We start from the raw sequence: 17390 nt of genomic DNA on the forward strand, positions 1-17390 counted from the left end.
GATTGGGACGCACCCATAGACGGTCACTGCTGCAGACGCACTGCTCCTGGAACGGACCCCATTGCCGGATCGCATCCGTGTGCAGTGTGAATGCTACCCTGTTCACAGGCAGCTGTTCTCGAATAAACGACTCACCGATTCAATGATTCGTTCACAGTGAACAGTGTGTGGTCATTGAAAATGTGTTCTGATATATTTTCCTCACAGAAAATGAGCCAAGGCCAATGAGTCTCAGTTTTAAAAAATAATGAATCGTATCATTTTTCTTTTGATAAAAAATGAAAACGGATCCAACAGACCCGGCGAACACCATACAAGGGTGACATCGATTTTCCTGTGTCTGAGCAGAAGAAGGCAAGTGAACTACATATTGTTATTTCCGTGTTACCACGGGAGTATTGAGATAAAGGTTCATAGTTTGGATATAAACACTGACATGATGTACGTTAGTGAGCAAATCACCTTTTAAAACTAACTTGGCGCTTCAAATAACGGTTGTATCGATTACATTGTTTCCCCACTAGGTTTAGATAAGTGAGTGTTAAAAATGTAGGCTATTTGACATTGCATTCAAAGATTTGTTCAAAAACTGATTCATCCAGTAATTAAAAAAGTGAAGTAGTTAGGAGTGAGTCATTGAATCATTCATTCAAAAACATTTAATTCAACAAATAATTGAATTATTATTATTATTTTAAATAATGCAGCAATTACATTTTTTTGTCCTCTAGTAAATAATAACATGTTATTTTGTTTAGTTATCTGTTCAGAATTGTGGGAGAATCATTGTCTCTATTTAAAACTAAAATTGTGATTCTCATTTTATTCAGAATTGTGCAGCTCTAACACAAATTAAATGAACGCATGCACGTTATGCATTTAGCCCTATGTGACGTCTGTTTTTATATTGTTTGTCAACACATTACATATTATGTATCTGCATCCACTAATCTTCCACACTGACTAGTGCTGGCGATTTGACAATTCACAATTATTTTGAGCAATAGGATTATATAAAACATATAATATCAAATTAAATAATATAAGTAAAAATAAACATTCATCAATCAGTACTTTTCACATAAAGGTGCCATAGAATGGAAAACTGTATTTATCTTGGCATAGTTGAATAATAAGAGTTCTGTACATGGAACTGACACACCATGAGCCTCAAACACCATTGTTTTCTTCCTTCATATGTAAATCTTGTGCGTGCAGAAGACCACTGAAAACGGGCAAATCCGAACATAACACCGACTGCGAGGTAACATTAATATTTACACCCCCAAAATTTGCAAATACCAGCCCATGTTCAAGGCCAGGCAGTATTAACGTTGACCTGCACTACCAAATCATCAGAAATTCTGCAGGTATGCTATGTGTAGAAGCTAGCAAGGACAACAGTGAAAATGGCAGATCATGGATATAAATGTTATGTCCCTGTGTAGGGGATGTGAGCTCTTTTCATACCCTTCCCACAGAACAGAACTGTCAACAGGCATGGTTGATGTTCATCTATTACAGGACTCCGCACCAATTTCATTTAAAGTTGTTAGTTTGCTTTAATTTCGTTAATGAAAATATAATGAAACATGTTCGTTGACAAACCTTTTTTCCATGACTAAGACGAGATGACACAAACGTCCTTAAACGACAACTGTGACTATATAAACATGCAATATCGTCGATGAATAAAGATGAGACTAAAATAAAAAAGGAGAGGAGCATTCGTGCTTGCCTGATTTAAATAATTAAAATCCCCCAATCAGAGCTTTTCTGTTAAAAGAACATGTATTCTATTCTGTAGCACTCCTCTCAGAAACTGAAGCGAGCTAGTTGATAGATGAAACTTTCGCCGTATCCAGTCGACAAAACTCCGAACACATCTTCCTTTCTTAAGAATGACTTCAGTGCCGTTCTTTGTTCTTTTCTCAGAGAAAAGCTTAACTCCAAGTCTTCCAGAGTTGCAGCCAAAGCCGATTCGAAAGACAGATGTTCGCCAGCTTCTTTGTTTACAAGTAGCACGCGGAACCTCCGCAACTCTGCCGTCATTATGTTAAGCCCGCCCACCGACTCTATACACGATGTGATTGGCCTGACCAGAGTTTGGTTTTTCCAGCTCGCAAGCCAACGGAGAGTTGCTAGACTACACTCGCGGCAGATTAGATTTGCTGCCGCCAGGGATGCGTCTAGATTTCTAGGCTAGCTGTTTTCCTCATGGGGATCAAAATATGTCCTCACAAGGACAAGGATTTTAGATATTGCATCACAGAAAATTTTCTGCATTTTAACATTTTCAAAAAACTCAATATGTATGATTAATAAGCTTGTTTCTTCACGGGGACACGTGTCCCAATGAGACAGTGTGCATTCATGTTGAAGTCCCCACCGGGATAGACACACACACACACACACACACACACACACACACACACACGCACACACACACACACACACAAACACACACTTGTTGGGTTTTCATGTTTTATGGGGACTTTCCATAGGCGTAATGGTTTTTATACCGTACATACTGTATATTCTATCCCCCTACACTGCCCCTACCCCTAAACCTACCCATCACAGGAGACATTCTGCATTTTTACATTTTCAAAAAACATCACTGAGTCTGATTTATAAGATTTTTTCCTCATCGGGACCAAAAAATGTCCCCACAAGGACGAGGATTTCGGATATTGCCATCTTTGTGGGGACATTTTGTCCCCATAATGTAGGGATTACCAGTGCGCACGCACACACACACAAACACACACACACACACGCACACAAATGAACCTGTTAAAACCTGCAAAGAGGGACATGAAGGACATGAACGACCAATTAAGATGGTGTCTTCGCCATTTACTGAATGTGTATTGATCCAATTTGTGAGCCTCCCCTGTCAAAACAACTCATTAGTAGCTCTATCTCACCTTGTAATTTATTAAGAGATGTGAGACCTGTACTCTAAAAACCTTTCAAGCTTCAGCTTTGGCCTGTTATTTGGTCAGATCTTCTAAAATTATTCTGATGGGAAAAGGGCTTGTGGTCTTGTGAATTCTAGTAAGTAATTAGCTCTCTGGTTTAATATAGCATTTGATGTGTATACTTTGAATTTTGCGGTTGGAGGTTGTTCCCAAATTAGTTATACTTGAACCCTTTTAACATTTATTTTCAGAACAGTAGAAAATGGGAAATGCCTGTTTTATGTTTTGTTGTGAGACAATAGGTCACATATATTGTGCAAACAAGGAAAAACTCACATTTCTATAGCTTGCTAATAGAAACAAATGTGTCTCAACTGTGACTGGATGACCCTGAAAAGAGGAAAAAGGAAGTTGTTAGTTTCACAGTGACACACACAATGTGGATTCCTGGCTCAATGTTCTGATATAGTTTTTATTCAACTGCATCATGTCACTGACTTTTGTAAATATAGCTGAGATATCCTCAGGGTCTTGCTTTTAAACTCTCGCAATAAACACAACCCCACATTTTGTTCCAGATTTATTTCATTTCAAAGACAAGATTACAAATTCTGTCATTTATCCAAGGCATAAAATGCCCAACATTTCTCACATGGTTGTGATGCCATAACAGCTATGCCTATCATTGATGCATATGACAGGTCGATGACAGGTGAATTTTATATTTAAAATGGATGGCACTGATCTGAGTAGTGTCATTGCACAGCGGTGACGTTAGTGTCCTGTATGTTCTAGGGTCCTGTGAGAAATTAGAGATGGAAAATGATTGGATAAAATATTTGGTATGAGTTGTGGGGTTGGCATGGAAATGACCTTGTTATTATAGAGACAAAAAAATAAAATATATACAGACATTTTTACATCACAAGTAATTTGTATATTCTTACATAATTGTACATAGATTTGGCTGTCTGGTTGAAAGTGTTTTTTTTTGTTCTCTCTCTCTTTCTCCTAGACCATTTCTGATTGGCTAACTGTTGTAACTGAGGGCAGATCTACTAGTTTATTGGCCAATAAAAATAGCTGTGAACTCTATGATGTCATCACTGAATAAATCACTCTGAATCTGAAATGTAGATAAATATTCCCATAATTCATAACAGCACAGCAGCACATTCAGATCCTGTAATACGGAATTCCCTACTTAGACTAAACAACATGCTTTTTTTTAAAATCCAAGTTCATGTATTTTGAAATAAAAGATTAAAAAAACAAAACAAACTGAAAGTGTTCTGAGTAAATCTAGGGAATATCGTGCCTGCTAGGAAGCAAATAACCCCACAAAATCACAATGAAGCATTTGGGAAACCTGAAACATTTGGTGGAACTGCCCTTTAACATCGAGTTTCAGTGTGATCGTCTTATAGCGTGCAAAATGAACTCATCTGCGTTCCTGGCATTCTGAGGCACCAACACCATCTGACTGCAGCGGAGTAAATTATCGCAGTTGGAGCATGTGACACAACAGCTTTGTAACCACATCTTCTCTTCAATCAGTTCAGTTTCTCTCTCTCGCTATTTCTTTTTTTCTCTGGGGGCAGTAGTGCCCTCCTGTGCTTGTGGGACAGGAATGTTCAACAGCAGGGTGACAATCTCCTGCTAGCCCTTTACAAACACACACATGCACACACACACCGAGGATGACATCAGCTGCTTGTCTACATCGCTGGGACACTCCAGGCTGCCAAAGGGGGAATGTAGCACCCGTCAGTTACTTCAGCCATGTTGCTTGTTCACGTACTATCCATACTGAGTGGGTTAGCTTTTAATAAACAGGCCCAAGGAGAAAGTGTTTGATGGAGCTACTGAGAGGGGAGGACAGTTCATTTGTTTTGGGCACAATTAAACGTAAATTACGTTAAAGTTATAAAAACCTTGGGTTAATAATATAATATTATAATTTAATTTAAAAAGGCAATAAAAGCTGTGTTAAAGGCGATAATCTATCTTTAAATAAATAAATGATTGAATGAATGAATAATAAGTAAAATATGATCCTATGGGTTAAAAGTCAAAAATGGTTTATTGTGAGCTGTGTTAAAAGTGATAATTCACTTTTACCCCACTTTAAAATAAAATATAATGAAAAAAAAATAGTCAAATAAAATGAAATATGATTGTGAACTGTGTTAAAGGTGATAATTTATCTTAAAAATGAATGAATTATTAAATTAAATAAAAAATGTAAATATCCTATAAAAAGTCAAAAGTGTTAAAGGTACTAATTCATCTGTTCCACTGTCACATGTCTGTCTGTTTGTTTGATCTTTCAGTTGTGTTTTTATCCTGTCACGTGTTCCTTTGTCTAAGGCCCCGTCTACATGAAGACAGAACTTTCTCAATCCAATCATTTTTTTTCCTTGTTTCAAGAAATATCTGCGTACACACGAGAGCAATGAAAACAACTCAAAACGATGTAGTATACATGCCAGGCCAGTATGTGGCGCTGTTATTCTGCCACAGAAATAAACTAAAAATGGAGAAGAAGAGTTGTGGCTAGAACGGGTACAGCAATGGTAGAAAGTGAGGCAAAGTATCACAATAAAATAACAATAAATAAATTTGCTACTTACCAGATGTGTTTTATTAACGCCTACACCTACCCAAACCCTAAACCTACCCTTACAATAATGCAAATACAGTAATTAAATAACACAATATTGATGTGCGCATGCCCAGTGCCCATAGTTGTATCCCTTCTAGTCTTTCCCGTGCGGGACGTGGTGTGATGACATCACCGTTTCACAAAATATACGGATTGGCTGTATATACGCACACAAACGCAAGGGTGTCGTTTTCAGATTTATCCACTCTGGGACCCGGTTTCAAAAAATATCGGTTTCAGGCTCCCAAAACGCCGGATCCATGTGGACAAAACGCTGATACGGTACAACATTTTTACGTATACACAGCTAAACGCATCTCCGTGTGGACGGGGCCTTAGTTTTGCCACTATTTTGTCCCTATGGTTACCCTCATTAGTTCATTGGTCCCAGCTTGTTGATCATCTTGTTTCTGTTCAAAGTTACACTCTCACCTTCAGCCTTTGTCTAGTCACTGTTATGTTAACCTGCTATGTTGGAAATGGTTCCCTGCCTTTTCTGTTTGTTCCTGAAAATGCTATTATTAAAGTTTATTTTTGGAACTTCTGAGTCTTCAGCCTGCTCCTGTGAACACCCAGCCGTTACATCCACTGCTTAAATAAGAAAAAAAAAGAAAAATTTTTTTTTATAAGGGGTGTGCGATATTGAAGAAAAATGCTATATGCGATATCCTTATTAAATAATGTGATATTTGATATGCGATACGATATTGCTTTAAGTGTGTAAAATCTATTTCTTTCCCCAACTGATATTGTTCACTTAAAGCATAACCGACTGTGTTTACATGAATACTCATCAAGACAGCCATTTTGACATAGCTGTGTGTGTATTTGACACTTTGAGTGTGTAACAAGACACGGAAAAAAGAACGGCTTGTGCACACGTTTCGGTGTGTGTCAGACAGCGCGAGACTGCAAGGAGTTGTTTTTCACAAGTTATTGCGTTTAATAACTCTTTTTAACATCAAGCAAGTCACATAAGTAACAGTCCTGTGCCCAGTCTATTCTCTGCTATATGCGTCAACCTAAAACGTACACTTTTCACAATGTTGAAGTAGCCTATTAAAATCATTCAGATATTGCGTGCCCTTGCGATATGCGTATTGCGATATGTACATTTGCGATATTCCGATAATTTCTATATATTGTGCAGCCCTAATATATATATATATATATATATATATATATATATATATATATATATATTTTTTTTTTTTTTTTTTAAGCAGTGTATTTATAAAAAAAAATTAAACACTGTTTTATATATATATATATATATATATATATATATATATATATATATATATATATATATATATATATATATATATATATATATATATACTGTATGTATAAATAATGATACAAATAATGCTAGAATTTCAAAAGCAAGGAACGATCTCGTTATACTAAAGACCAAATTCATAATTGTAATAGTTTATAATTATGATGAGATGCGCCAAGGGAAAATCAGAGATGATCTTTTTCAGTATGAAACCAGATTTGTTAAGCTTGAGATAATCTTACATGACAATCAAGCATCTTCGGTCCCTCCTCTCCTATATAACACAGTTAAGCATTTTGGAGCTAAAGTTAAACAAACATTCTAGAGCTCTGATTATAGTGCAGAATCAGACTGCTTGTGGCTTTTGTTGTGGTAACAAACAGCACACACTGTGTGTGTGTGTGTGTGTGTGTGTGCTTATGCAGCAAATGTATGCCACACATGGAGCTATAGCTGAAAAGACAAACAACACTAACCTCCACCAGCCTTGACCCTCTTTGTGATGAGCCATATCAGGTCCTAAATTCAGGCTGTTGTTTCAGGGCCCCCACAAGATCTGACTCCCTATATAAGTGGTTGAGTGTGTAAGCAATATGGGAGGGTTTTGTATTTATTTTTAAGAATTAAATTAAATTCAAGCATAGGCAGAGTGTGTGTGGGGCTGGGCAAGGCTTAGCCTTCCCCTGGCCATGGACTCGAGACTATAGCGTGGAATTTTCTTGCTCAAACCACCGCCTGCTGATTACTTTTAGAGGGAAAATCAGCCCATACAGAAACTGTTGGTGTTTTTGCTGTCATAAAAGCATTGACAAAACAGATTTGGCAAACGATCCAGTGCATATCTGTGTCTGCAGCGTCAAATGTTACTATATACAATATTTTTCTATATAATATTATATATAATATTTTTACAATATGTTTCAATTTACTAATGTTTTTTGCAACGTTAAGGGATGTGGCCAATCACAAGCATATCTGTTGACTCTGTGAACACAATAGCCAACCAGGTGTTTAAGTATCCACTCACCATTCAAAACTCTCAAATTTTGTCCAGTGCTGAGTGCTGCATGCTTGCAAATCCTCTCATTATAACAAAGTGCAGACATTATGTAAATAAGAGATTCATTGCTTCTTTGATTATAACGCATCTTTGTGAGACTGGGATGAACTGTCTTGTTAGGGAATATAAAGAGCGCTCTCTACGCACATTCTAGGCGATATATAAAATATGTAATATAGCCTATATTGATTACTAAATATATATATAACATAAAACTAAAATAGACATAAAAAAAACCTAATAAAAATGACAAAACACAACAAAATTGTTAAAACTAACAAAAAAAAAAAAAAAAAAACGAATTCAACATAGTAATAAAAAGGTATCTATTTATAAAATAACGCTGGTGGTTGTCAGCAGTGTTGGGAAAGTTACTTTGGAAATGTAATAGGTTACAGATTACAAGTTACCCTATTTAAAATGTAATAAGTAGTGTACTATTTCAACTATTTATGGTACTTTATTAAAGTAATGTAACTGATTACATTTGATTACTTTTCTATTTTCCAGCACTGGAACACATTTTTATCACTCGCTATGGCAACTCTCAGACACTGTCTCTCTATTAGTGTTTCTCGATCTTAGCGCTGCATTTGATACTATCGACCACAACATTCTTTTGAATAGACTTTCAAATTATGTTGCCATTGGTGGAATTGCATTTTGCAGGGTTTAAATCATACTTATCTGTTATCAGTTTGTAGCAGTAAATTAAGAGATGTCACACCGATCAAAAGTTCAGTGTGGAGTACCGCAGGACTCAGTGCTAGGACCGTTGCTCTTCACCCTGTACATGCTACCACTGTGAGATATCATTAGGAAGCATGGCGTTAGCTTTCATTGTTATGCTGACAATACTCAGCTTTATATTTCTTCACGCCCTGACGAAATTGACCAATTCACCAGATTAACGGTATGCATAGCTGATATAAAAAATTGGACGACTAGTAATTTCCTGAAACTTAATCCTGAAAAAACGGAATTTCTAATTATTGAACAAAAAACCTCCGCAAGTAGTAACCTAGAATACTCTCTAACACTTGATGGCTGCTCTGTCAAGTCCTCGTCGTCAGTTAGGAACCTGGGTGTGGTTTTAAAGATTTTAAAGTTAAAATGTATGAAAAAATTTTGAAAAAATGTATAACTCTGTCATAGACACTATGTATAAACCTTAATTAAACAATTCGATAATCAATTAAAAAGGAATTTAAACCTGCATGATATTACGCTGTTGTCACATTGGACCAGCTCTTTGGAAAATGGATGGATGGTTGAGTAAAGGCCAATTTATACTTCTGCGTCGAGTGTACGCCGTAGGCTACGCGCGTAGCCGACGCCGTCGTGAGCATTTATACTTCTGCGCTGTTGTCCGCGTCAATGTGCAATTACACATGCAGATGCTAGTAGGCAGTGTCCTCGGGCATGTTGGTGTAATCAAGACAACAGCCGAAGAAGAAGCAGCTTGTTGTGTAGAATGTGTACATTGATGTCGGATTATCAGCAGCAGTGAGAGAGCGGCTTTTCTTGCAGCTTGAGTTGTTGTATCTAAAACAAATTAAGCATCTCTAGTTGATTAGTAAAGTTAAATAAGGCGATCTGGCGCTGGAATGCGTTTGTGAAATCATGCAGAGCTCGTGGCTGCTGTTTTCAGTAGCGGTGGCTCGAGCAATCGATTGCTGTTGTAATTTTGCTGTTCACGAAATGTACCCTAATGTGTCCCTTTTCTTGATATGCAATCACTGATTAACATCTTTGGTTTTAATGAGAAAATAAATAAACTATACTCAGCGGATCTATGTATTTATTTACTACCATAAAGAATCGCTTGACTACAAAATATTGTGTTATAGCAGACGTAAGGAACTATCATCCCATTTCTGGACACACACACACACACACACACACACACACACACACACACACACACACACACACACACACACACACACACACACACACACACACACACACACACACACACACACACACACACACACACACACACACACACACACACACACACACACATTTTTGGAGAGGTGCGCATCAGGCTGCATATTGACTAGGAGAGTGAATGCATCCTGCCCATTTCTGTTCTTCTGTTCTTCCTGCATCCATCATTGAATCGCTCACACTTTCTCTGCTTGTTTCAAGTCTGTTCCATGTCAGCCTAGAGAGCCGTTCCTGATTTGTATGTCTGTTTCATCTAATTCTGTTAAGCCTGTCTGTTCACCCCCACCAGCCCTGCCTTTAGCTCATGTCAATTCACCTCGATCTGACTATTAGGGTGGTCGACCCAGTAGCTCCACCTAAGACCTCCGTGTCTACCACTGCTCCTTGGCCTGTTGAGCAGTTGGCTCCACCTTGGCTCCTCCCTCCCTCGGCTCCACGTGGGACCATCGTCCTCTCTGCTTCACCGGGTTTCCTTGTCCCACCAGCTCTGCCTTGGTCAGTCGTCGCTCTGCCTGTGCCACAGACGTCCGGTCCTTTACCTGCACCTCGTCCTTCCACCCCTTTTGCTCCGTTGGCCTTCTCCCTCCCTCCAGCTCTATCTTGGTCATCATCGGTTGCTCCACCTCAGTCCTCCGGCGCCCTGGCTCCTCCTCGGCTGCTCATGGCTCCAGCTCCGCCATGCCCTCCAGGACTTTCGTTGCCGCCCTCTCCCTACAGTCCCTCGGCTCCACTTGGGTCTCCACTCCAGCCAGCTTCGTCTCGTCCTGGCGTTCTCCTGGTCTCACCTGCCAAGGTTCCCCCATGGCTCCTCCCTTCCTCGACTCCACCATGGGCCTGCATCCTGGTCCTTTTGCTGGCTCCACCCTGGCTCCTTGCCTCTGCCTTCGCCCCCCTTCTTTTCTGCCCTGGCCCTGCATGTCCTGGTTCCCTCCCTTTGCACCTGATGTTCATTTGATGGATGGTTTGTTCAGTGTATTTAAGCTCTGTGTTTCCTTCTGTTCGTTGTCAGTTCTCATCACGTTTACATTGCTCGAGCTGTTCATGTTCTTAGTTCTTAAGTTTATTGTAAATAAACCTTTTAACTGCTTGCGATTGGATGCTGCACTCAACTTTATTTCACCCTTTATTACAGCATGTCACAATGCAGGAGATGTCAACTTCATAGCAACTAAAACAAGCTGTAAGAGAATCTGAATGTGTTTAGGTCCTTAGCCAGTCAAGTAGTGCAGAACATGAAAAACTATAAGTGATTTTTATTGCACATATTAATACAATCCTGCAATATGTTTTACATGGTATTTTAATCCCTATGATCACCTGACTGAGTTGTCAGTTTAGTTTTATGACTGAGAGATTTGGTCTAGCATCAAGGGTCTAAACCAAACATTGATGCAACCAGTGTTTATTTTCTGCTCGTTCACAAATACACACACACACACACACACACACACACACACACACACACACACACACACACACACACACACACACACACACACACACACACACACACACACACACACACACACACACACACACACACACACACACACACACACACACACACACACACACACACACACACACACACACATACACACAGTCTTAGGAAGATGGTACTGGACAGTGAATGAAACAGGAATAAAGTGAAATGGGGAGAGAGAGAGAGAAGGGAGGGAGGGGCATCTTTCCTTCTCCTCTGTTCCCTAGTTTGGTCACTCAGATCTCTACATCAGGGGTCATTCGCTGTGGCTCAGAGATTGTGATACAGACTGGGCTAGACAACACACGCATACGCATATAGTCATACAACCTGTTTTCTTAGTAATGACAAATGACTTACTGTTCCAGAAAGGAAGGAGAGAGTGATACGTGTTGCTGGGAAGACTTTGAGAGAGAGAGAGAGGGAGAGAGCAATCGGTCATGGCCATTAATATAAATGGTTCCTCCTACGTGTGGTCATAGTGCACAGTCTGTTTTAAACTCCGTGCTGTGTGTCGTCAGGAGCAGCTGTCCGTCACGCTGAAGCTCTCAACCCCTTTCCCTGTGGCATTGCATCATTCCCTCTGTATCCCAAAAAAAACACACCAATGCGAGTAAAGTTTCACAGTGCGCTTCAGCCCAGACAGACATTAGTTAGGCAACAGCATGTCCATGACTCCAGAATGCATTCAGATAACAAGTCTTTTAAATGGTGTAAAATGAGAGGTTAATGGTCTCAGGCCTCCTGACCTCCAGTAGGGAATAGTTAAGCATGTGCTCATGACAGCAGTGTGGAGCTTGATCCAACTTTGTCTCAAGTGTCCGTGTCTCTCATTCCCGTAAATGTACTCCATAATTGTGCGAGTATATTTTAACGGTTGTGTTAGTACAAATCATTACAATGCATTCGCATGAAGTTCTGCAAGTGATTTCTTTAGTTTTTAGTACTGATCAGACAGTATGTGACGGGAAAGGCTTAAACAATGAATAATATCTTGTTGTATAATGTATGTTTACTTTTAAAATTATGTTAATGATAATAATTATTATTAGTAGTAAGGTAGTTGTTAAACTACAGGGTATGGAATAAGGGATGTAGAATATGGTCATGCAGAATAAGGCATTCATATGTGCTAATAAACAGTCAATATCCTAATAATACGCATGCTAATAAGCAACAACAGTGAGAATAGGACCCTTAACTGTCCTATTAAGTTTTATAATTATTATAATATTTTTATATGATATTTTAATTTTATTAGGTGATTGGTATATTTGAAGGAATATAACGAAGGAAAAACGACAGCTATGGGAACAGTTGGTCTGAAACCGATTATATTAGACAGAGTTTATTGGTCAATTGAGGCTGACATAGCGTTCTGGCACACATCTCCACTGTCGACCCTGAGCAAACACTTCAGAGACATTCCTCTCTGTTTAACACTGCTGGATGAAATTCTGCAAATATTCCACACGATTCTCTTAACGTTCTAGAATGTCTGTCAGAAAACTCCTGGCACTCAAGATCCAATGTTCACATATTAATATCTGAGAGAACATCTGACACAGTATCTAGAGGAGGTTCCTTCTTGAATAAAACGTTAACAGCTTTGATTTGGAATATTCATCTAAACTAGTGGTACAGAGACAACATTTAGGTGCGTGTTTGACTGACCTTGTGTTTGTTTAAGTGAAGGTGATAATGTGAGCTAGATTTGAGAGGAATCTCTTTGCTCAAGTGCTGGTATGGATTGGGTGTCCAGTCTGTACCTCGCACCGATGTGCCAACCTGAGAATCAGCCAAATACCTCCAATGTTCTTCAGCACAGCAAGTTAACTGTGGTTTACTACATTATGTTTTATTAAGCAGCTGGTATTCTTTTTTTTTCTTCTTTTAGCATTTTGGAACTGCTCTAAGAGCATAAAAATATGCAGAATTACTTTATTTTTACTTTTTTAAATGTAAAATGTATTTTATAGTTTTAGTTTATTATTAATATTCATTTATTTTATATTTACATGTATTCATTTATTCTATTATACTTTGATTACAAGTATTTGTGAAAAATATGATTACACAATATTAAAAAAATACAAGTAAAATACATTTGGAAAAAATCTAAACTGATGTACTTTGTAACACCACAAACTAACTAAACACACACTCATACATTTAGCCTATGCTAGAACATTTCTAAACAAAAATATGGGAATATCAAGGTTTGAGACAAAATGTGCCTGTTGGCTTATACTTGTTAAATTTGTGCATTGGATTTATGTTGCACATAGGGAGAGCGGGGCACAACCTAACGCTTTTTGACTTTCTCAGTTTGTGTAAATCCACTTGGGGTTCAGAGTATTTATTGTTTCCCACATTAATTGCACATATGTCTAGTACAATTATGTGGTTTTGTTTCATTAATACAATGTATACTTTTTTCTTGATTTACCCCGAAAGAATGGAAGTGAAATGTGACAACATGCCCCATAGGTGGGGTACATTGTAACATGACCAAATAACAGCTTAAAATGTTACCTGTATAATAAAAAAAAAATACAAGACAAACTAAAATATTTTGTCAACAAAATACAATTATTAACTTTTTAAAATGAAATAATGGCATTTTTAACCATTAAAAATATACTCATTTTTGAGTTTGACAACAAAAACATCGCTAAATACAGCTATACAGCATAGTTCAAAACATAATAATAATTAATCATTTCTGAACATTAACTCTCAGTCATTATTCACCCTTTTCTCATGGTTTCTCAAAAGAATTCATAAAAGTATAGAATATAATGGCAAATTTCTAATAGGGGCTCATTGTAACGCAGTGTTACAACACACACCATCTGCGCAACTGGGATTTAAATCTTGGCTCGTGCTTCTACTGGTTAGATCAGCATTAAAGAACGATCTCAACTGTTACATAACAGATATAAGATTAATAAAATAATATCGGATTTGTCTTATTTAAAATAAACACAAAAAAAAAGAGATGAAAACCAAACTTAAGTAAGAAATTAACTTTTGCTATGGTTAAACATGCGCGTGACAACTAACCCCGCGTTAGGTTGTGCCCCGCGCTCCCCTATTTATCCCCCCAAAAATCACAAAATCATTACGAAAGCTTTTGATGCTTTGACCATCAATCATGGTATGAATGTTGCAGTAGCCCAAACTCACGGACGTGCTCTGCATTGTGTGGATCACGCAGTTACATTTTAGAGGGTGGTCGGGGGTCTTGGTGTGGGGTGGGAGGGGAGGGGTCGTCATGTGAAGCTCTGTCTTGGGTTCATTCTGTGGTATAAACCAAACCACAGTCCCGCGAGCGCAGCTGTCAGGTGTGCGTCACCGTGGACCACTGATCAGTCTCCGCGCGCTCTGCTTACCGACATCGAGATGTTGCACTGTCCTACCTGACTTTTCTTATTCGCTTCTCTGCTTCTGCACGTGAAACAGAGAGCGACTGTTCCGTTGCCTGCAAGCCAAGAGGAGCGAGCGGGTTATCATGAGTTGTCTGGATGTTATGTACCCGGCTTATGGTCATTACGCACCGTACGCGCACAAAGCTTCAGCATTCATCAGCACTTTACCGGTAAGCACGTTTCCGCGCAATGCATAGGCCTATGTGAAATGCATGCTAACTTACTATTAAATTAATCATTCAACTGTTTTGTGCAAACCTCACTTTTTAGTGTTTATATGACGAATGTGTTTGCTGTGTGTGTGAGGTCGGCAAGACCGGGGCAAGTTGTCACACTCCAGTGACCATTTCTCAGTGGTCACCTTCAAGTCTTGGCTATTAAAATCAGTCAAACATTTCCGTTATTGCACAGAAATACAGCTAAAATATGCAGCTCACTGAACACATTAACCTCTTGCTCGGGGCATGTTGTCACACTATATGAGTGTGTATAATTTTTTTATGCAATTTTAATTTTGAGAAAAGGAGAAAAACTCATAATTTAAGAGACACCGAGAACACAAGCATTGGCATAACTGGATTTTTGACACACATCTGTATATTTACTCAGAATAACTTCCCTGAGTGACAACTAGCCCTGCTCTTACCTATATCTTTTATATATGATCGCATTTGCATACGCTCTTACGTATTGATCAATAATCACACGGTCAGACACACAAACACTGACACAGTCAGACACACACACTACAAAATGTGTCGCAATGGTTCTCAACTACTTCATTTTTCTAGGCGCCCCTTGGTCTCAGAAGCCCCTCGTCTCGCTGCAGGGATCTGATGGACAGCGTGGGGGTCCCGTGCTGCTCAGAAGGCGTCCCGGTTTCTGCCGGAAGCTCCAGCTCGGGGGGTCCGTCCCCATCCCCATACCCTTCGGCCGGACAGGTAGAGGAGGCTACGAAGGACAAAGAGGTCAGGGAGGCAGAATACCTGAGCTCACGATGCATCCTCTTCACCTACTACCAAGGGGACATTAGCAGCGTGGTGGACGAACACTTCTCCAGAGCTCTCAGCACCTACATGGAGGCCGAGGGCAAAAAGAGGCACAGCGATCCCAGCACAGGTGAGAGTGTGGCAAAAGTGTCCATCAGTTTCATCTGAGACGGATGCAAGATATAAGCACAAGAAAATGAATTTAAAATCACTACAATAATTTGTGTGCACAAATGATCTCAGCTCATCTGCATTCTAATGAACTGTACTGAATCAAATCAATTTGAATTTAAAGGGGTCATGAATTGAGAAATCAACTTTTCATTCAGCCTTTGATATAAAAGTTCATCGTGATATAAGAATATCCTGTAAGTTATGGAGATGAAAACTTCCTTGCTAGTCAAAGAAAAGCTTTTATTGACGCCAGGCCCAGCAAATGCTGGATCTCAGAATGTGCCAGGCTGTGACGTCTGAGTGTGGTGAAACACCGCCTCTGCAGAAGAAGATCAACGCCTACTTCATCACTGCTTGTTTAGCCCCACCCACCGATTCTCGCATGTAACATAGGCCTAGTGTTAAACCAGATCGAGCTACCAAGCAATAAACGTGCCGTTGAGGACCAAGACCGAGGGATGTGAGGTTGGTCCAGTTGCAACAATGAGATCGCTGCTTTCATGCGCTCAGCATGTGTGATCGGCTACAATGATCATCACTGCAACCTTTCATGCCACGATCTTAAAGGGTTAGTTCACCCAAAAATGAAAATTCTGTCATTAATTACTTACCCTCATGTCGTTCGACACCCGTCAGACCTCCGTTCATCTTCGGAACAGAAATGAAGATATTTTAGTTGAAATCTGATGGCTCTGAAAGGCCTCCATTGGCACAATGCACGGTACACTCTCAAGACCCTTAAAAGGTACTAAAGACGTCGTTACAAAGTCCATCTCACTACAATGGTTCTAAAATAACTTTATGAATCGGCGACAATAGTTTTTGTGCGCAAAAAACCCTAAATAACGACTTACATAGTGATGACGATTTCAAAACACAGCCTCATGAAGCTTCGAAGCATTATGAATCAGCGAGTCGAATCAGCGGTTTGAATCGCCAAATTTCAGCAGTTTGGCGGTTTGACACGCGATCCGAATCATCATTCGGCTCACTGATTCATAACGCTTCGAAGCTTCATGAGGCCGTGTTTTGAAATCGTCATCACTATATAAGTTGTTATTTAGGGGTTTTTTTGCGCACAAAAACTATTGTCGCCGATTCATAAAGTTATTTTAGAACCACTGTAGTGAGATGGACTTTGTAATGACGTCTTTAGTACCTTTTAAGGGTCTTGAGAGTGTAAAGTGCCATTGAGCCAATGGAGGCCTTTCAGAGCCATCAGATTTCAACTAAAATATCTTCATTTCTGTTCCGAAGATGAACGGAGGTCTTACGGGTGTCGAACGACATGAGGGTAAGTAATTAATGACAGAATTTTCATTTTTGGGTGAACTAACCCTTTAATATAATGCCATAGATCTTAATATAATGCCATAGATCTTAATATAATGCCATCAATCTAAATATAATGCGATAGATCTTAATATAG

At 39.1% G+C, this 17390-nt stretch overlaps 1 protein-coding gene across 4 annotated transcripts in view; it reads left to right on the forward strand.

The window, feature by feature from the left end:
- The first annotated feature begins 14493 nt into the window (after nucleotides 1-14493).
- Nucleotides 14494-17390, forward strand: part of LOC307136650 (procathepsin L-like) — a 1021532-nt gene continuing 1018635 nt past the window's right edge. For 2 of the 4 annotated variants that reach the window (XR_013817816.1, XM_079833867.1), the window contains exons 1-2: nucleotides 14707-14968; nucleotides 15590-15917. Coding sequence is in view for 2 of the 4 variants with exons in the window: in XM_079833870.1 (XP_079689996.1) it covers nucleotides 14882-14968; nucleotides 15590-15917 (415 nt within the window). In the remaining 2 variants the exon portion in view is untranslated. Of the gene's footprint in view, nucleotides 14969-15589; nucleotides 15918-17390 lie in introns of all 4 variants that reach the window. The other 2 variants (XM_079833870.1, XM_079833869.1) reach the window with 2 other exon arrangements.

The sequence above is a fragment of the Gobio gobio genome, assembly GCF_949357685.1.
Source record: "Gobio gobio genome assembly, chromosome: 13".
Lineage (NCBI taxonomy): Eukaryota > Metazoa > Chordata > Actinopteri > Cypriniformes > Gobionidae > Gobio > Gobio gobio.